Source organism: Rattus norvegicus, chromosome 1 (assembly GCF_036323735.1).
Source record: "Rattus norvegicus strain BN/NHsdMcwi chromosome 1, GRCr8, whole genome shotgun sequence".
Lineage (NCBI taxonomy): Eukaryota > Metazoa > Chordata > Mammalia > Rodentia > Muridae > Rattus > Rattus norvegicus.
This window is the reverse complement of record NC_086019.1, coordinates 94,394,147-94,414,515: the sequence shown is the minus strand read 5'-3', so window position 1 is coordinate 94,414,515 and position 20,369 is coordinate 94,394,147. Positions and strand designations below refer to the sequence as shown.

Below are 20,369 nucleotides of genomic sequence, written 5' to 3'. Positions count from 1 at the left end.
CTGTTAACATTTCAAAGTAGATGCTGGCCATCAGCTTCTATCAGCATCCCAGCACCTATTACAGAGACATCGTGACTAACATAGTTTACCCACTCTACCCCAAACTCTCCAGCCCAGGACTGGGCTTCCCTTCTCCCAGCTTCTCTGATTCCTACATAGCCCTGTCATTTTAGCTACATGGTCTTTTTACACTTCTTGGCCACTGCTCTTGGCCTCTTGGCTTCTAACTTGTCCTCCTCCCTTCCTCCCCTCCTCACATGGACTGGTTCGGTCTGCCAGTCATGTTCACTGTGGTCGCTTTCGGGTGCCTCTGCCTGTGCTCTCCCTTAAACCTCGATCCCTTAGGAGCAGTCATGTTCTCCTTTTATTCCTATTTTTTCATTCATCTTGAATTTGCGGTCTGCATGCCTCAGTCTCCTGGCCCGGACACAAAGATGTCAGAGCAATGGTTCTCAACCTTCCTAATGCTACCACCCATTAATACAGTTCCTCATGTTGTGGTGATCCACAAACCATATAATTATTTCAGTGCTGCTTCATAACTGTAATTTTGCACCGTTAGGAATCCTAATGTAAGTGTCTGTGTTTTCTGATGGTCTTAGGTGGTCCCTGTGAAAAGGTCGTTTGCCCCCCAAGGGGGATCTTTTTTTTTTTTTTTTTGGGTTCTTTTTTTCGGAGCTAGGGACCGAACCCAGGGCCTTGCGCTTCCTAGGTAAGCGCTCTACCACTGAGCTAAATCCCCAGCCCCCCCCAAGGGGAATCTTAACCTACAGGTTGAGAACCACTGTGATAGAAAAAAACAGAATTATCTCCCCAGTCTTGGAGGCCTTGGTTTCATCTCCAGTTTGCAAAACAAAACCTAAGGACAATACCAACGATTAGAGCAATACATACAACGGCAGGAAGGGACAGTGGGGGAGACGGAAAAGCAAAGGAAGAAATCTAGGACTCCAAGGAGCCTGAGCAACTTTCCCTGTGTAGATGTGCTGCACCCGTAGAAGACATTTCTTACTGAGTGCCCTGATCATGCCTACACTTTCGCTGGGGGTACCCACTGTGTGCTTATCTCACACATTAAGCGTGTGATAATGTGATGACGGGTAATCTCAGCCCTGGTAGGGCGACAACACAACCCCCAGCCCAGTGAGCTACGTTTGGGGTCAGAGGGCAGCAGTAAATCCTAGCCCTTCCAGCTGGCCCAAGATGACACCCAGAGGCCTCCAGCCCCTCACAGCCCGGACCACGCTTGCGCACTCCGCTGCGGCGGACCAGTTTCTCCCACCATGGACTACATTTCCCACATGCCTCCGCGCGGCCTTCTTCCGGCTGCCTAGCGCCCGTCTGTTCCAAGAGGTGAGTCGGTCACTTGCATTGAGGAAATGGGCGCGGGGTTGGCTTTCAGTTGGTTTGAGAGACTTGGAGTCCGTGGCGCTGAGTGGACACCGCGTGCCCCGTCGCGTCCTCGTCTTCCTGCTGCAGTGCCCAGAAGCCCAGCATGGCTGAGTTTGTGTGAACCCCAGAGTGAGGGCACCGCAGCTGCCATGGCAGGGCGGCTTTGTCCTCTCTCCCTCCCCGCCAGGCAGCCCCGGTGGACGGTGGCCATCGCCTCTCAGGCCTGACCCTCCGGTGGTGGCAAGTGTCTGCTCCATCCGCGGCGCTCCATTTCCAGTGGGTTAAGTGTGTGGAAGTGCTGAAGTGACTGGTTGCGGGGGGGGGGGGGGTGTCCCTAGGTCACCAAGCTTGCACCTTTCCGATTCGTTCTTTTTCCCCAATCTTGTTGATTTTATGGAAGGCGAGGGAATAAATGCAGTAAATGCAGGAAACGATTGTTGTTGCATACATAGAGACCCAACATTACCGTGGGAAAAAAAATTAGCCAAGTTACTTTCTTTCTCGTCCTATGAAGTGCAATCCTTATTTTTCCCAGGCGTGGAGACATTTGCCCCTCATTACTGTGAAAGTGAAAATGAACTTAACCTGGAAAGAAGCAACGAGTTTGGTGTTAACTAGGCCAGGGTAGAAGAGACAGATTAATACATATTAATAGAAGCCATCGCTCAGAGATTATGTCTTGTTAAATGAAGGCCTCTGCCCTCTTCGTGTGGTTACAAATTTCTTTTTTCTTTTTTATCTTTTTTATGTGTATCTCTGTGTACACATACCGCCAGAAGCCAGGAAAAGGCATCTACTTCCCAGGAACTGGAGCTACAGAAGGTTGTGAAGCACCATGTGGGTTCTGGGAATCAAACTTGCACCCTCTGGAAGAACAGCCACTGTTTCTAATGGCTGAGCTATCTCCAGCCTCACAGGTTTTTAATTTAAAAATTTTTTTAATTTTCATTTTTTTCTGTATATGGGTGTTTTTGTTTGCTTTTATTTACATGTGTAACTGTGCTGAGTGTGACTGTGCCTGAGGAGGCCAGAGGAGCCCTGAGGAGGGCATCTGATTGTCTGGAACTGGAGTTGCAGCAGCCATGTAGGTGCTGGGAGTGACCTGGGTCCCCTGCAAGAGCAGCCATTGCCCGTACCTGCTGACCCATCTCTGCATTCCAGGCTGCAGCTTTCTTACCCACGAGGCTTTGCTAGTTTGTTTTTAATTACTGTGAAAGATTCATTTGCTAAGCCACTCTTCTTTTTTTTTTTTAAGAATTATTTATTTATTTTATATATGCGAGTACACTTTTGCTGTCTTCAGACACACCAGAAGAGGGCATCAGATCCCATTACAGATGGTTGTAAGCCACCATGTGGGTGCTGGGAATTAAACTCAGGATCTCTGGAAGAGCAGCCAGTTCTCCTAACCGCTGAGCCATCTCTCCAGCCCCTAAACCACCCTTCTTACCAGAATAGCATGTTTTGTTTTTGTTTTAAACAATTTGTACTCATACCGACCAGAAATTCACTGTAACCAACGGGACCTCAAATTTGTGGGTGATCCTCCTGCCTCAGCCTCCAGGCTGCAATGTGCGCCACTGTGCCCAACCAGGATAGCATTTAAGGTTCTATTAATCTCTGTCTCTTCTAATCGAATCTCAACAACAACAGCCAGTTCCAAACCCCTCAGCTGCCAAGCCTCTTCAGAGCTGTGTGCCTCGGGGCTAGGAGTGAGAGACAATGCTGACCGTGACCTGTGACTCAGCCATGCTGGATCTTTGTCAAACAGCTGTGCCGACTTCGTGGCGTTCCCATTTGATATGGCTGTGCCAGCCAGATAAAGCTGGCCAGCTTCTCTTTAGCTTTGCTTGTGGACCGTCTAAACACAATTGAAAAAACACAGCTCTCAAGCAGAATCCATTTTCGATCCTTGGGTGAATAACTACCGGAAAGGAAGAATTTGTCAAGACTCTAACCCCATTAGTCACTGAGGCAGAAGGCCAAAGCACCTGGTTAAGAGGTCACTTTGGGGGTTGGGGATTTAGCTCAGTGGTAGAGCGCTTGCCTAAGAAGCGCAAGGCCCTGGGTTCTGTCCCCAGCTCCGAAAAAAAGAAAAAAGAAAAAAGAAAAAAAAAAAAAAAAAAAAAAAAAAAGAGGTCACTTTGGGCGTTAAAGCTTGAGATTAACTGGCAAAAGCCCATGTCCTACTACAAACTCTCGGTTGATGCGCTGCAGATGGGAAGGGCCCAGGAGCATCTAGAACATGGTGGAAGAGATACAGGTGAAAGTGAGCTCCCCACTCCCCCACAAACCTCAAAGTAAACCTTCAATATCATCCTTTCCTCAGAAAGTGTTCAAAATTGAAGATGGGGAGGAAGAGAAGGAAGACAAGCCTCTCTCTCCCCGTGAGAAGACTTGGAAGAAGAGGCCCAAAAAACATCACAATCCACTTTGGCCTCCTTTAACCTCCAAGACCCCATCCCAGCTTACCAAGCCTAAGGAAGGAAGACTGTTGCTGCCACTTCAGTGGGATGTAAGAGAGCGCCTAGGCAAGCCCATCAGTTTCGAGAGCAGCTTGGATATTTCCCGGTCTTCTTTAATGATGAATGGAATGAGGAGCCCTCATGAGAGCCCCTGCCTTATAAATTCCTCAAGGAACTTAAACAGCCCACTGCAGTTCTGCCCCTGCCTCTCCTTATATAGGTGATGGGTGACCCCCTGTGATGGTCATGTTTATCTGGAGGGAACATTTTTTTTATAGAAAGCAGAATGTGTGGGTTGGGGATTTAGCTCAGTGGTAGAGCGCTTGCCTAGCAAGCGCACGGCCCTGGGTTTGGTCCCCAGCTCCGAAAAAAAGAAAAAAGAAAAAAGAAAAAAAAAAAAAAAAAGAAAGCAGAATGTGAGGAATGGACAAAAAAAATAAATAAATAAAAAATAAAAAAAGGTTGCTTCTCAAAAAGTTGCCAAAAAGGTAGCAAGCATGTCCCTGGATATGCTAATGGGATCTGGGGCCTGGTTTTTGGTATGCGATCAGTTACATCTTAACCAGGAGGCTCTCAGTGCTCAACTGTTGCTGTAGCTGCATGGAGGAGGCTCCCCTCTGCGGATGATAAAACCACAGGGTTAGTTAGTATCATGCAGAAGGCTGAGGAAGCTTTGGGAGCCTGCTTGTCCTGATCGATGGAACATAAGATGGTCGCACAAGACGAAGCTGCACAGATTACAGTTAAGCAAATGGCCCTGGAGAACCGTGAACCCTGCTTGGCAGACATTGTGGAGACCAGTTAGGAAAACAGCAGACCATGTGCGGAGGTCAGCCCCTCCTATTCACAGGGAGTAGCTATTCATGTGTGGAGCACCCCCCCCCATTTGTAGGGAGTAGCTATCCATGTGTTGAGGACGGACACACACACACACACACTGGCAGGGAGTAGCTATTACAACTGCTCCAAGGAAACAGCCCACTACTCAATTTTTTAAGAATCAAGAAAATAGGGCTGGAGAGATGGCTCAGCGGTTAAGAGCACCTGACTGCTCTTCCAGAGGTCCTGAGTTCAAATCCCAGCAACCACACGGTGGCTCACAACCATCTGTAATGAGATCCGATGCCCTCTTCTGGTGTGTCTGAAGACAGCGACAGTGTACTTATATATAATAAATAAATAAATCTTTAAAAAAAAAAAGAATCAAGAAAATAATTGGGGGAAAAGAAACAAGGCTTGCTTTGCATGTGGATAACCTGGCTGTAGGGACTATTTCCAAAATAAAGGGAAAAGATTTTCTGCTACAGGGACATCTCCAGGCTCTAGCAGAATGCCACAGGCAATCACAACTCACACTAATGTGTCAAAAAACAGCACGCCCTTGTTGTCAAAAGGGTTTTCCCTGAGAAAGCTACTGCTGTTCAAGATACCATGAGAATGGAGTATTGCTCCCTCCTGTCAGAGCTCAGGGAGAAACACCTTGTACAGGAGAGAATGAGGTGATGTCTCAGCCCTCCGCCAACACCAAATACATCCAGTGACTCTTGCCGTTCGTCTCCTCTCTACGGATTTAAGTCAGCCATGTCGTGGTATCAATGGAAAGTTGTGCAAGGTATAAAAAGTAGTCCTACCTTTTGTGAAAAGTTTGTGGCTATGACTTTACAAACGTTAGAGATAAGCACTCAGGCCTATTTGGTTCATCGTGTGGATGGCATCCTCTTTCCCCACGCGGACAGAGCCTACCTACAGGAAGTATTACAGCGGCTGGTTTCTCAGTGGTCTGCCCATAGGCTTAAGGTGGCTCCAGACAAAACACAGTGTGACAGCCTTTTAATTATTTGGGTCCTGTTTTAAGGACACAGACAGTGACCCACCAGCCTTTAGCATTAAGACTAGATAAGCTCATAATGTTAAATGATCTTCCAAAAGTTTCAGGAGATATAAATTGAATTCTCCCTTTCTTAAAAATCACTACTGTTGAACTTAAGCCCCTATTTGACATGTTAAGATGAGATTGTCACCCACGCTCTCCCAGAACATTGACCAAAGGAGCAAGACAAGCCTTACAGTTAGTACAATGGAGATATCTAGCCAACAGCTAGAGAGACGCATTTCTATATATACAGCATCGGAGCCTGGTCATAGTACCCCATTCCTACTGGATGTCTCCAACAGAATGGGCCACTTGAATGGATCCATCTGCCAGTTACAGCTAAGAAAGTTATAGCCTCATACCCTTCTTATTGCTTCTCTGGTTCTTAAGAACTCAGAGCAAAGAGATTTGGGGGCAGGATGTTTTTAGGATTATAATACCCCATAGTGTAGAACGATTAAGTCACCTTCGTACATATGGTGATTCATATGGTTTCTAGGGAGAGGTCTGTGGTAACAAGAGAGGAAGTTTAAAGTTTTCAGAGTGTGAGCTTGTTGGAAGCCACTGATTTAGGTCTTAGAGGAGGCAGGCCAGTGTAGTGTGGGTTTTGGGGTGTGGACGGCCAAGGTTCTAAGCTCAGACCTCAGCATTGTACTGCTGTGTTTTCTCTCTTGTGCCGTGTATAATTCCCTCATATCTGAGACGACGCCTACTGTACTGGATTGTTCTGAGCAAGTGAGGGCTCTGCATATGGAATAGTGTTTGCCTGCCTTGTCCAAAGCCTGAAATGCTCGTCTCAGTGCAACAGTGGCGACCCCACTAGGAAACAGACAAAGGTGTAAAGCCCACAGGTAGTACTCGACCATGGACGAAGGGTTCAACACAATGTTAGCTGTGATAACACATTCTGGCTTTGCTCATCTCCTAGGTCCAAAAATCATGAGTAATTTACCACATTGACTTTATCTACCTGTGTACTCTTTGGCTTTTAGATTATTGATGGTCAAGAATTGCCTGTTAGCTGGGCTTGGTGGCACATGTTTTAAGCTTATTTTATGTGAACAGTGTTTTGCCTGTACCCCACCCATGCCAGAGTCAGGTCTCCTAGGGCTGGAGTTGCAGATGGTTGTGACCCACTGGGTAGGTACTGGGAACTGAACCTGGGTCCTCCATGAAAGCAGGAGACCAGCAATGACTGCTGGGTTTCCTCAGACCTTTCTGTATAAACCTCTGGTTTGGGGGTGGGTTTGGGATTAGGGATGAATATAGTAATGAGAAGTGATTTGGAAGCAGGAACAACAGGGGAAAAAAACCTATCATTACGTAAATTAGTTTGAGAACTTCTAGGCACATCTGGATTCACGATTCTTTCTATTCCAGCTTTGCTTGTCTGAAACCCAGTTTTCTGTAAAGAAATACTGAAGAAGAGCCAACCGGTTCCTGCAGCTCTCACACTATGGCACGCGCTCAGGTAGGTTAAAGATTTTCTCCATTCCCCCAGACTGGCCTTGATGTTTGATCCTACTGTCTGCCTCCTGAGTGCCGGAACCACAAGGGTGCACTGCACACGTGGTGCCTATTTCCTCAGAACACTCGGTTTCCTAACAGTCGCTCCTTTCCTTGAACCTGCTGACCTACCGAGCTCTGTGAGCGCCTCCCCAGTTCTCAGAGACAGCCCATTGCTGTACACGCTGCCTCCAACCAAGGCTCAGCCTCCCCCATCTGCACATTGTTGCTTCTAGAGCCATGGGGATCGAGCCCCGGTAAAACCCATGAGAAAACCCCAGATGCGCTCTGCGGTCCCCTCTCAGTGTTTACCCGTGGGGCATCTTTTTGATTTAATAATTACAGGTTTTCTTTCAGAATGTTTTTTTTTTTAAGATTTATTTATTTATTTTATATACAGCATTCTGCCTACATATGTGACTGCAGGCTAGAAGAGGGCACCAGATCCCATTACAGATGGTGGTGAGCCACCATGTGGTTGCTGGGAATTGAACTCAGGACCTCTGGAAGAGCAGTCAGTGCTCTTAACTGCTGAGCCATCTCTCCAGCCCTCAGAATGTTTTATTCTCATTCTCATTCTTTCTCTCTCTCTCTCTCTCTCTCTCTCTCTCTCTCTCTGTGTGTGTGTGTGTGTGTGTGTGTGTGTGTGTGTGTGTGTGCACGCACATGTGCATGTGTATTGTGGTGCACATGTAGAGGTCAGAGGACACTGGTTTTCTGTCTTGAATTTTATGTGGGTCAAATCCAGGGATCAAATTCAGCTTTACCCACCGGGCCATCTGGCTAACCCTAATTTTTAGTACTCAAATTCCAGGGGAAACTTCTTTTCTCTTATTTATGTCCCCAGTACAGTGTGGCATTTTATCATCTTCATTTTTTAAGATGTGTGCATCTGCCTATGCACACGTGCATGGAGGCCAGAGGCTGAGGCTCGGTGTCTTTCTCAGATCGGGTTTCCACCTTATTTTTGAGACAGTTTCCCTGGTCATGGAGTTCAGTCATTTAGCTAGACGCGCCGGCCAGCAAGCCCCAGGAGTCTCTGTGTCCCTTCTCCAGTAGTTACAGGACCATGCCTGGCCTTGTACATGAGGGCTGGGAGTCCAAGCCCAGATCCTCATGCTTTACTGACTGGGCTGCCTCTCTAGTCCCCCAAATGGCACTTCAGCTGTCAAGTGCAAATTATAAATGTGTAGCTGAGTGAATCTTCATAAACCGAGCCGCCTTTGCTTCTAAGTCAAGAGAGGGATGGCCTAGCAAGCACTTCAGCTGTCCCCTCAGTCCCTTCCCATCCAGACACCCAGACAGTCTCTTCACTTTAAGCACCACAGATTTACTTTTCCTATATTTGAACTTATTTTTCTTTTTTTCCTTGTTTTTTTCTTTCTTCCCATCCCCTTTCCTTCCCAGACCCACCCCTAGTTTCACCTCCTCTCTCTTCCCTTGTCCTTCTCTCCCCTCTGCTCCCTTCCCCTCTGTTCTCTTTGACAGGGTCTTACTGTGTAGCCCAAGCTGTTCTTGAACGTGCAATCCTCCTGTTTCCAGTTTAGACAAATACAGTGACTACCTAGCTTTAGTTTGTAACCATGAACTTTAAATGGAATGATTTAGCTCAGTACATTTAAAAAAAAAACTGTTCATGAGAGTCTAATTATATTCTATGTAGAATGCTAAGCCACCAGACCCCTGTGGCTGTCTTAAAGTGCATGTATCATTAATGTGAACATATAGAAAGACACTGGACACCCACCCCTGGCTTCCACATGTGCTGAGACCTTGAGCTGTCCGAGGCTTTACCATTAGATGGTTAGGTAGGGATGTAACTGAACGCTGACGTGATAAAAATCTAAACATCCATGTGAGAGTGGACATGGAGGTCCACACCTTTAATTCCAGCTCTCAGGAGACAGAGGCAGGAGGATCTCTGTGAGTTCGAGGCCAGCTTAGTCTGCATAGAGTTCCAAGCTAAGGCAGAGCTACAGACCCTGCCTGGAAAGTTAAAATTAAACGAATCATTAATTAGTATGTTGTCGTCTTGTTAGGGCCCATGGCCTAGCCGTGGGCTCCCTGCTTGTACCGGCTGTGCATCCTGTGGCCGGTCCACATGCCTTCCTTCCGAGCCTGCTCCACCACCTGCGGGTTACTTCCATCTCCCCCTCTTAAACCTAATAGGTTTCAGGACATTCATATGAGCCATTCGTATTTCCTGTGGGAACCGGTGACACCTAATCCTCTTTCAAAGTCTCTCCAAGGGTCTGTCAATGGCTTTTTACAATGGCTTTTCCTCCTAATACAGCTAGATTCCAATAATCAAGACTGGACTATTAATTTATCAAGCTTTAAGGGCACAACAACGGAACACTCAATTTTGTTTTTCTTTTTTTCCGGAGCTGGGGACCGAACCCAGGGCCTTGCGCTTGCTAGCAAGCGCTCTACCACTGAGCTAAATCCCCAACCCGGAACACTCTATTTTAATCCTCTAAGCTAATCTGGCTGCCTCCCAGTCAAAGTCCTCAAGATAATTGTATTTTAGTATAGATCTGGCTCTCTAGGCTCCAGGTGTTTTTTCATGTTCTCCTGGATTCTTTCTCCATGGCTAATCCCCACTTCCTTTCTCTCTCTGCTCCTTCCCTGGCTGGGAGGACGTCTAGCTGTATTGTCTCCCCTGAACAGTCATTGGCCAATCAGCTAGCTTTATTGACCATTCAGGGAATAATTGGGGAGCAATATTTATACAACATTGAGATAGGAGATTCTTAGACTAAGGATTGCAAGTAGATATGGGGGTTCAGAAGTCAGCATTTGAATAATATCAGGATAACCTTCATACAGTGCACAATAGCGTCATGCCTACATAGGGTCTTGTTCTCTTCCTTCCTGAGGGTGACCTTTTATGACCTTGCATGATGTGGGAAGCCTTCCCTGAGGCTATGAGTAGCCATTGTCAGTCTCAGCTGTGCCACATCAGCCTTTAGGTGGCAGACAGCGATGAGAACAGGAATATACACAAAAGACAAAGTCCCACGTCTGCCTTGGTCATGGTGCTACATCCCTACAGTCCCAGTGCTCAGAGAGTTGAAGCAGGAGGACCTCAAGTTTGAGACTAGCCTGAGTTCCATGGGAAGACCCTATCTCAAAAAGAAAAGGTGGATTTCTTCCCGAGAGAAGAACCCCTTAAGAAACCCTTGTGTGTTTTTATGGGATGTACTTGATTTGAGCAAGATTTCTCAACTTTGTGACCACTGACATTTTGAACCAGAAAAATATTATATAGCAGAGGATTATCTGTGCACAACAGGCCATGTGACAGTAGCTCAACAGGTCCCTGGAACACGCACACACCTTTCCCACTGTTGTGACAATCAGGTTGTATCCAAATATGCCTTTTTGGGAAACAAAATTGATCTTCGTTAAAAAACACTGTTGCTACTGAGCGTGGCGGCAATCTGACCCTTTGGGGACTGGAGGCAGGAGGATTACTGTAATTATGGCCTACATGGAGGATTTAAGGCCCACCTGAGTTTATCCCCTGGGTCTCATGTGGTGGAGAGAGAGCTGGTTCTGGTAAGTCACCCTCTGATGGATACACATATAACCAGTAAATACATGGATGAGGAAGAAAGGAAGCCACTGTCCAGGGTGCTGCCCGCAGAATTTTCATGACATAACTGCAACTTAGAGAAGACGTTCCGTGAGACCCACTAGGCAGGGCAGGGAAGATGATAATAGTTACATGAGTTTTTTGAAATTGTGCCAAGTTTACACATAATTGTCTGTCTGTCTGTCTGTTTCTTTGTTTTAGCTAGGGTCTTACTATGTAGCCATGACTGGCTGGCTTTGAAGTCACAGAGATCCTCCTGTTTCCGCCTTCCAAGTGCTCTCTCAAATATCTAAATGTTAGAAGGGACATTAGACATATTTAATGTAGCCAAGATGAGATCAAGTTTCCAGCAAAATTTTAAACGTTAAAGAATTGATTGTGCCAGGGAACATGTTTGCAGTACAACCTGGCTTTGAAGTGCACCTGAGTCCCTGTGCCTTGGATATTTTGTAGTGTATTTGGAATGAGTTGTTTTTTTTTTTGAAGAAAACTTTATCTATGTGTCTTCTTGATCTACGAAGCTGAATGCCGTGTTTCTGTACAATGTACAATGTACAATGGGAGCACATAGTGTGTATAGCAGATAACTGCTGTGCTGTTGGGTTCCTTTGTGGGTCTCATCATAGTCGTTTCCAAAGTGAATGAAAATCTAATCCTGGGCAGCAGATAGCTTGGATGGGGATCTGACGTGATATGGGGAGCTGGCTGTTGTGTGTTGTCCTCTGACCTGCGTGCATGTGCTGCGGGATGTGTGTATGTGCACACACATGGGAAATAAACTTGACTTATGTGCGAGTGCAGGACTGTATAGGAGCACATCACCACTCTGCTTCTGAGACACCGAGTCTCCTGCTGTCTCTGTCACAGTTACACTGTTCAGCCCATGCTGTTTGTGCCCTGTGGGCTCCCACTTCACAGCGTGGCAGTGTGGGCCTCCTTCAGTCTCCACTGTCTCCTTAAAAGTAATGAAAAAGGAATTTTCTCATGCAGTGCCACAAGTTTCTCCCCCCCAGGGGTTAGTGACGTTCAGGGATGTGGCTGTGGATTTCTCTCAGGAGGAGTGGGAATTCCTGGACCCTGCTCAGAAGAACCTGTACAGGGATGTGATGTGGGAGAACTACAGCAATTTTATCTCACTGGGTGAGTGTCTCTAGCCCGGGGGTTAGCTTTCTCTCCTGTGCTAACATACTTCATTTCTATTCCGTGTTCGGTAGACTGGAAATCGGTGTTTCCGTTTCACGCCTAGCCATTTTGGCCTGAGGAGCCCTTCTCACATTCTTCAGACTCTGCTTCCTTTGTGTCCATGTTTCCTTGGTATCTGGGATTGATACGGCAGAGGTATTTTCTACAAAAGCAGGTTTTATACCACATTTGCACCCAGAATCAGTGTAGACACTTCCCTCTTCCTTCTGATTTTGAAGGTAATGAATGTGGGCAGATGCAAACTTAAAACTCAAGGAGTTCTGGTTCAGTTCTGGGTAACAGACCTCTAGCAGTAGTGTGTGTGTGTGTCTGTGTCTGTGTGTCTGTGTGTCTGTGTGTATGTTTGTCCCTAGGTTCAATCCCCAGTACTGAAAAATTAGTTAAAAGTCCAAGTGAGCTGGAGAGATGGCTCAGTGGTTAAGAGCACTGGCTGATCCCCCAGAGGTCCTGAGTTCAAATCCCAGGAACCACATGGTGGCTCACAACCATCTGTAGTGAAATCTGATTCCCTCTTTCTGCATGTGTGACAAGAGTTCACTCATATACATAAAATAAATTTTTAAAAAAGTCTTAAGCATTTTGTATTTTCCAGTGGACAGATCTACTAGAAAGGATGTAACACTGCTTCTAGGAGCGTCTTACCCTCTCAGCCCAGTGAGCACAGTAAAGATCAGAGGTAAAGCTCTGTGTCCTTTGTACTTAGTGACCAGCCACTGCTCTGAGTGTTGTGCAGTGGCTACAGCCTCACAGCTGCTCTGAGAGAGATGATATATCATTCCCACCGCAGATGAGAACACTCTGCACTAGAGCCTGAGGATATGACGTTGTGGGTCATATTTGTGCAGAGAGGAGGGCCTGAGTTCAAGTCCGCAGATGCACAGAACATGGGGCAGGAAGTGCATCTGTAGCCCCAGCACTGCTCTGGTGAGATATGGGGGAGAAACAGGAGGATCCATGGAGGCACTTAGGCCAGCCAGCCTGATAAACTCAGCAATGAACAAAGACACCCATTTCTAACCATGGAAAACTAGGACATGACCAAGCCCACTCAGACATCAGGGTCTCGAGGGAGGGAATGAGGATTAAAGAAAAAAGAGACAATTAGACACTATAACATGAATCCACCAGGTCCTGGTGTGGGTTTATTTTTCCTCAGTCTGCTTTTATATTGTTCTAGGAACATTCGAAGAATATGGTCAGTTCTAAGGCATAAACAAAGTAGTCAAGGAACAGAGAAGGCATCAGCAAAGGTCTTATGGTATCCAGGGATTTATCAGGATGATCGAGATCCTAAGCTACTTCCTTGTCCTAGCCCAGTGTCAGATTCTGGCCAATATCCTCGAAGCGAGACCAAGAGCCCTCCACATCTCTCCATTTTATTTCATAGACAAGACTGCATCTGCCTGAGGTTGTTCTGACAAGAACGTTCTCCTTACCCATCATTGAAAATGCATTGTCCAATGCAACGAATGTGTGTCTCAGGTTGGTCAGGCTCTGTGCAGAATCACACAGGCCGTTGACTGCCAGCCTGTTCAATTAGTGCCTCTGTCTGGGGACCGATTCTAAGTTTCAAGCCGTGTCCTCCGGCCACCAACATATTGATGTTGTTAAAGGCAAGCTTTATCAAAATGGGCGGGAATAAAAGTATTCCCAGGACAAGACGCGCCAACACAATAAAACTATGTTTGCCATTCCTGACGCTTAACCAAGATGCAATTTCTGACCTTAGGCCACAAATAATTCTATCAGCAGTATCCAGAGCATTAAAACTCAGCGAAGCAGCATTCATTTTCTCCCAATTACAGTGACTGTCATTGTAAGTTTTATAAGTGACACAAATCCATCCATTTAGCATGGTGTTGAGATGGCTTCTTACTCGTCATCTCTGAAGCTGCTCTCCATTTGGATAGTATCATAAAGAGCATCGTCCGTTGTTCCAAACACCTGTCTAAGTCTTCTGGAGTGCTCAGAGCACTGGTAACATTTTTGGCTAAGTGACTAACAAAAGTGGCTGTCTGTCTTCTCGCATCAAAGTGACTGCAGAACAGTGGTGCCAGCTATTAACGTAATCAAAGCTGTTATACGGGCATGATCAAACCCACTGCCCTCTTGCTTCTACTTAAAGCCCGATTCACTTCTTCCAGCATTTGTAAGCCTTTTTCAGAATACCAAGGTTCAGAATAATTTACAGGAATCAAGCAGACCTCACCCCTGCTTATCTAATGAAGCCCAACCTTTGACCCGGAGGAGCAGACAGCATTTCACCATTTTAAACAAGAACAACAAAAGAGACCATGTGGTTATGTGTATTAATATAAAGACACTACACCACAAAACTCAGCATCCATTCCTCATCCAAACAGGCAAACCAACCAATCCTAGCGGAGGCAGGAGATTGTGGGCGTGGCCTCTCTTGTTGGTCTTAAGTTTTTTTTCCTTTGTGTGTGTTGAGGAGAAAATGTTCATGTGTGAGGATGTGCATGTGTATGCACATGCATGTGAAGGCAGAGATCTGTGTATGATACCTTCCTCAGTGGTGTTGTCACTTTATTTTTTGAGACACAGCCACAGTGAACCTGGAACTCATTTACCGGCTAGAGTGGCATGTTAGGAAATCCCCAGGGTTCCTCATCTTCTGCCCGCCTGGTGCTGGGATTACAGAAACACACTGCCACCCTGGCTTCTTCCACGGGAGCTGGGGATATAAGCTCAGGCCTGCATGCCACATGGTCACTCAGCTGTGGTCTCAGCTCCTGGACGCCTTCCTCCATCCATCTGTTTGTCCTTTCCTCCAGTAGCCCAGAATTCCCAGAGACCCACCTGACCCTGTCTCCTGAGTACTGGGATTAAATGTACCACCAAACCTGGCCATGATTCTTTGTTTTCTTGGAGACACTGTCTCCAAATCCCAGGACATTGAACTTCTGATCCTCTTGCTTCCACCTCCCCACTGGGATTATTATAGTCAAGTACCACCACACATCCCTTGGCATCTGTCTGTCCGTCTGTCTGTCTGTCTATCTGTCTGTCTGTCTGTCTATGAGACTGACTCTCCTATGTTGCCCAGGCTGGCTTCTAACTCTTTGGGTCAAGTAGCGCTTCTCCCTTAGCCTCCCTGGAATCTGGGAAAATAAGCACACATCACACACAGTTCAGCTTTCCTTTTGGTTTTAGAGATGATCTTACTTTGTGGCTCAAGCTGTCCTGAGACTCTGTGTAGCCCATGCTGGCCTTAAATTGCAGCATCCCCCTGAGTGTTTGGATTGCAAATGTGAGCCTGCTTGGGCTCATTTTCACGTGTGTTGTCTCTGCATCTGAAACAGGGGCTTATTTTTTTGTTTCAATATTCATGAAGTAAGCTTTGGCCACAGTGAACACCTTTCCCCCCTTGGCAGAGCAGCTGGATGGCATCGTGAGTGTTTTGTGTGTAGTTGTGTGTCAACTCCTGCGCATTTTCCTGTAAACTTAATTATTTTTGGTGCAGGATTTTGTATGGGATATGGGTTTGGGATGCATATAGGTAGGCTTTTTTTTTTTCCAGAAATGCCAGTTTAGAGGAGATACAGTAAGCATTGCTTTAGGCCCTGCTGTCTGTCCATAGAATTTTTCTTCCCTCTAGAACAGAGAACAGTGTGTTTCTTTCTTGTTCTCTTTCAGATCTGGAGTCCAGATTCAAGACTGATACTTCATCTTTAGACAAGGACATTTGTGAAGTATATTCGGTACAGTGGGAGTTAATTGAGAAAATTAAAAACCTTAGCCCTCAGGTTTCTGGTCTCAGTGATGGTCAGGAACATAAACCCAAGACTGGGCTACAAAAGGAACCACAGGAGGGTTATTTTGGGCAGTTGAAAATTACCTCCAAAAAAGTCACGTACGAAAAGCACAGTTTTCTTTCCGAGTACCAGAGAGTTCAGAATGGAGAAAAGTTCTATGAGTGTAAAGAGTGTAGGAAGACCTTTATCCGCCGCTCAACACTCAGTCAACACTTGAGGATCCACACTGGCGAGAAACCTTACAAATGCAAGGAGTGCGGGCAACCCTTCCGACAGCGGGCGCACCTCATCCGACACCACAAACTTCATACCGGCGAGAAGCCCTATGAGTGTAAGGACTGTGGGAAGGCGTTTACGGTGCTCCAGGAGCTCACACAGCACCAGCGGCTTCACACTGGCGAGAAGCCCTATGAGTGCAAGGAGTGTGGGAAGGCCTTCCGGGTACATCAGCAGCTGGCTCGGCATCAGAGGATCCACACTGGGGAGAAACCCTACTCGTGCAAGGACTGCGGGAAGACCTTCAGACAGTGCACACACCTTACCCGACACCAGAGGCTTCACACTTCTGAGAAACTATACGAATGTAAGGAGTGTGGGAAAGCCTTCGTGTATGGCCCAGACCTGCGAGTGCATCAGAAGACCCACTTTGGCGAGAAGCCCTATGCATGTAAGGACTGTGGCAAGTCCTTCAGAATATGCCAACAGCTGACGGTCCACCAGAGCATTCACACTGGGGAGAAACCCTATGCGTGTAAGGAGTGCAGGAAGACCTTCAGACTGAGACAGCAGCTTGTTCGCCACCAGAGAGTCCATACCCACAAGAGACCCTATGAGTGTCTGGAATGCTGGAAGACCTTTAGCAGTTACTCCCAGCTGATTTCACATGAGAGCATTCACGTTGGCGAGAGACCCTATGGCTGTGAAGAGTGTGGCAAGGCCTTCCGGCTCCTCTCGCAGCTCACACAGCACCGGAGCATCCACACGGGCGAGAAGCCTTATGAGTGCCAGGAGTGTAGAAAGCCCTTCCGGCTTCTCTCACAGCTCACACAGCACCGGAGCATCCACACGGGCGAGAAGCCTCATGAGTGCAAGGAGTGCGGCAAGACTTTTAGACTTTATTCCTTTCTTTCTCAACACCAGAGGATCCACACTGGTGAGAGGCCCTACAAGTGCAAGGAGTGTAAGAAAGCCTTCCGACAACACTCACACCTCACCCAGCACCAGAAGATCCACAGTGGAACCTGACGAGCCTTCAGCTGTATCCCAAGTCGCAACATGTCAGGAAATCCATTTTGGGGAATAATTTATCTTGTGCGTGTAAGTCAGCATAACTAAGACTATGCTGCTTTAAAAGCCCTCCATCCTCACTTACGTTACATATCTTCAGCAAATTTCCATCCAAGAATATTTGATGAGTGTAGAGAAACATCTAGCCTCATCCGTTGTCATCCACGTCTAACCACCCTCTTCCAGTGCAACACTGAACAGGACCCTAAGCATTAATGCCTTGTTTTGCTCACTGTCAAAAATGGGTGATAATAGCAATCACACATACCATTTATTGTTATGTAACAAATCAATAGAAAATCAGTAGGTTGAATAATATATGTGTGTTGTCTAAAGTTTTCTATAGATCAAGTGGGGACCCAGGGTCCTCAACTTCTTTTTCTGTCCGGTGAGGGTCCATACCTCAAGCCCCACATTGGGTGCCACTTGCCCCCACCACCGGGGACCCAGTTATTCGTGGGAGTCGAGGGGGACCCATACCTGCAGGAGGAGCGAGACCAAGCAGTGTCCTTGTCAAGGTCTGTTTATTGAGAGGAATGTACAGCATTTAAAGCTCTGAAGCAGGAATTGAAGCAGGAACTGAAGCTTGGGGGGGGGGGGTACTGGGAAGTGCCCAAGGACATAAGGTGAATCTCTAAACCACGAGATATCCTCCTTAGACAAGAGGGAGGCAACAGTCTTCTGGGAACCTGTTCTTTCTTTGAAAAGGTCAAGCCCTTCTCAGGAATCTGCTCAGGGCAGGGCTCTAGCTTTGCCTAGTCCGGCAGTCCGTCCCTGATATCCAGGAAAGCCTTAGTTGGGTCTTTGAGACTTCAGCGAAGGCTGGCTCTCCTCTGACAGGGAACAGGTTAGACACCTGAACACATTCCTTTAAGAGCTGATCCATTGGGATTCTCAGATTCTGGATGGCCATCAGCTGAAAGATAAATGAGGCTCCTGGCCGTATTGACTGTCCCAGGGTGGCTGCTGTTCTCATGAGATTGTACAAGCCAAGAAAGGTGGCTGCTGGCAGGGTGGAAGCCAGCTAGTCAGAGTAAGTGATCCTCTGTGCAGTCTGATCACGGGAAGAACATCCAGTCGTAATACCATGTCCTACTGGTTAAATATGGTAATCAGACCAGCTTACTCTCCAGAAGGTCTTGTGAAACTGGATACCGTAGGAAGTAGGCCGTGAGTGAGGACCAGGTTAGAGCCCACCTGCCGTGCCGCACAGTCGCATGGATGACGTAGTTAACATGTGACCAGTGAGCAGTCATGGTAGCCTGTATCGCACTATAACGTCTGTAATTCTCACAGTCAGTATTGTCAATTCCTGCGAAAGGAAGATGAGCCCACGGACGTAATAAATACAGAAATGCCTCCTTTCACATCTCTTTCTTTAAAAACCTCAAAGTCATTTCTCCTAGGTAAGACCTAGGGAATTATAGCAAATGGGAGATTTTTGTCGCTTGAGCAAAAATGTCATGTTGAAAAGAAACTGAGTTTCATGAGTGTGTTGTCAAAATTCAGCTATTAAGGAATCAGAGGAAATGACTTCTTCAAATTTCAAAAAAGCAGCTCATTTAGAATCCCTTCTCTGAGCACATTCATATTGAATCACAACCTCCAGGATAGCATTCAGGACAACCGGCTGCCTGGGGATCTCCTTTTTATGCATACATATATGTCAGTATTGGGGCCGGGCATGTGGCCCTGTGGTTAAAGTGTTTGCTGTGTAAGCACGAGGACCCAACCTTGGATCCCCAGAACCCAAGTGAAAGGGGTGGCTCACTTGTAGTTTCAGCCTCTGGGCATTGAGACCAGATATCCAAAGCAAGTTGGCTTGCAAAGCCATATCTAGCCACATCGGCGAGCTCTGGGTTGGATTGAGAGTCCCTGCTCCAGTGCGTACAGTGGAAAAGTGATTGGCGATGACTCCCGAGATAACCTAGGAGCTCCACATGCACCTGTGCACAAGTCCACCTCCATACACACAAACGTATGCAAATAAAGACCACACACAAATATAAAAAGTTTTATAGTCAATATATGCTCAGATTGCTGCATTTTCAATCCATGTTTCAAGATGGATCTTCTGACAGAATCCTGCTAGTACTTTGGTAATTTTCAAGGTTATGGCTGACCAGTCTTCTCAGAAATAGATGACGGTAGGACACCAACTTATTTATTTATAAATGTATTTGTTTGTTTATTTATTTGTATTTGAGACAGCGTCTTACCATGTTGCCTTGGCTGACCTGGAACTATGCGTAGACCAGGCTGGCCTAGAACTTACAGAGATCTGCCTGCCTCTGCCCCTGCCGCCAAGTGGATCTGATGCCCTCTTCTGGTGTGCCTGAAGACAGCTACAGTGTACTCACATACATAAAATAAATAAATTAAAACAAAACAAAACAAAACCAGACCACATCAGGGAGACGGCTCAGCAAAGTACACACTGCTAATCATGACGACTTGGGGGCTCTGGCAACCATGGGGAGCAAGGGGAGGCCTTTCACCTGCCTGTAACCGCAGCCCAGGGCAGTGGCCGCAGCCCAGGGCAGTGGTGGTGTGTGCGTCACTGATGGATCCCTGGACCTGCCTGTAAGACTGTCTGGCAATCACAAAACAACAAAGTGTGCCAGGCATTTGGGATGATACCTGTGATCCCAGCACCCCAAGGCAGAGGCAGGTGGATCTCTGAATTTGAAGAACCCCAGGCCAGCTGGGCATCCACAGTGAAACTCTGTCTTGAGCTGGGAAGCTGCTGAGGAAGATACCTGATGTCAACCTCTCATCCCCTCATCTCCACGTATGCTTTCACACACACACACACACACACACACACACCACAACACACATGAAAAAAAAAGCTCTGAAAAGCAGTATGTAGACAAGCTTCATTCTTCCAAGCCATGTCTTTTGTGATGGTTTGTATGTGCTCGTCCCAGGAAGTGGCACTATTAGAAGGTGTGACCCTGTTAGAGTAGGTGTGTCACTGTGGGTGTGGGCTTTAAGACCCTGATCCGAGCTGCCTGAAAGCCAGTCTTCTGTTTGCCTCCAGAACAAGATGTTGAACTCTTAGCTCCTCCTGCACCATGCCTGCCTGGACACTGCCATGCTTACTGCCTGGATGATAATGAACTGAACCTTGAACCTGTAAGCCGGCTCCAATTAAATGTTGTCCTTATAAGAGTTGCCTTGGTCATGGTATCTGTTCACAGCAGTAAACCCCTAAGACATCTCTCTAAGTCTAAGTGAAGATTTGTAAAATTTTACCTCCCAGTGTA

At 46.8% G+C, this 20,369-nt stretch overlaps 1 protein-coding gene across 12 annotated transcripts; it reads left to right on the top strand.

Annotated features, from left to right (window-relative positions):
• Positions 1-1,177: 1,177 nt before the first annotated feature.
• Zfp14 (ZFP14 zinc finger protein) lies at positions 1,178-18,461 on the top strand. Of its 12 annotated transcripts, XM_063270896.1 has the most exons (6): positions 1,363-1,668; positions 2,169-2,309; positions 3,722-5,469; positions 7,111-7,201; positions 11,848-11,974; positions 15,695-18,461. In XM_063270896.1, the coding sequence occupies exons 4-6, from the start codon at positions 7,187-7,189 to the stop codon at positions 17,056-17,058; spliced, it is 1,506 nt and encodes a 501-aa protein (XP_063126966.1). In that variant the 5' UTR covers positions 1,363-1,668; positions 2,169-2,309; positions 3,722-5,469; positions 7,111-7,186; the 3' UTR covers positions 17,059-18,461.
• The last annotated feature ends 1,908 nt before the right edge of the window (positions 18,462-20,369 follow it).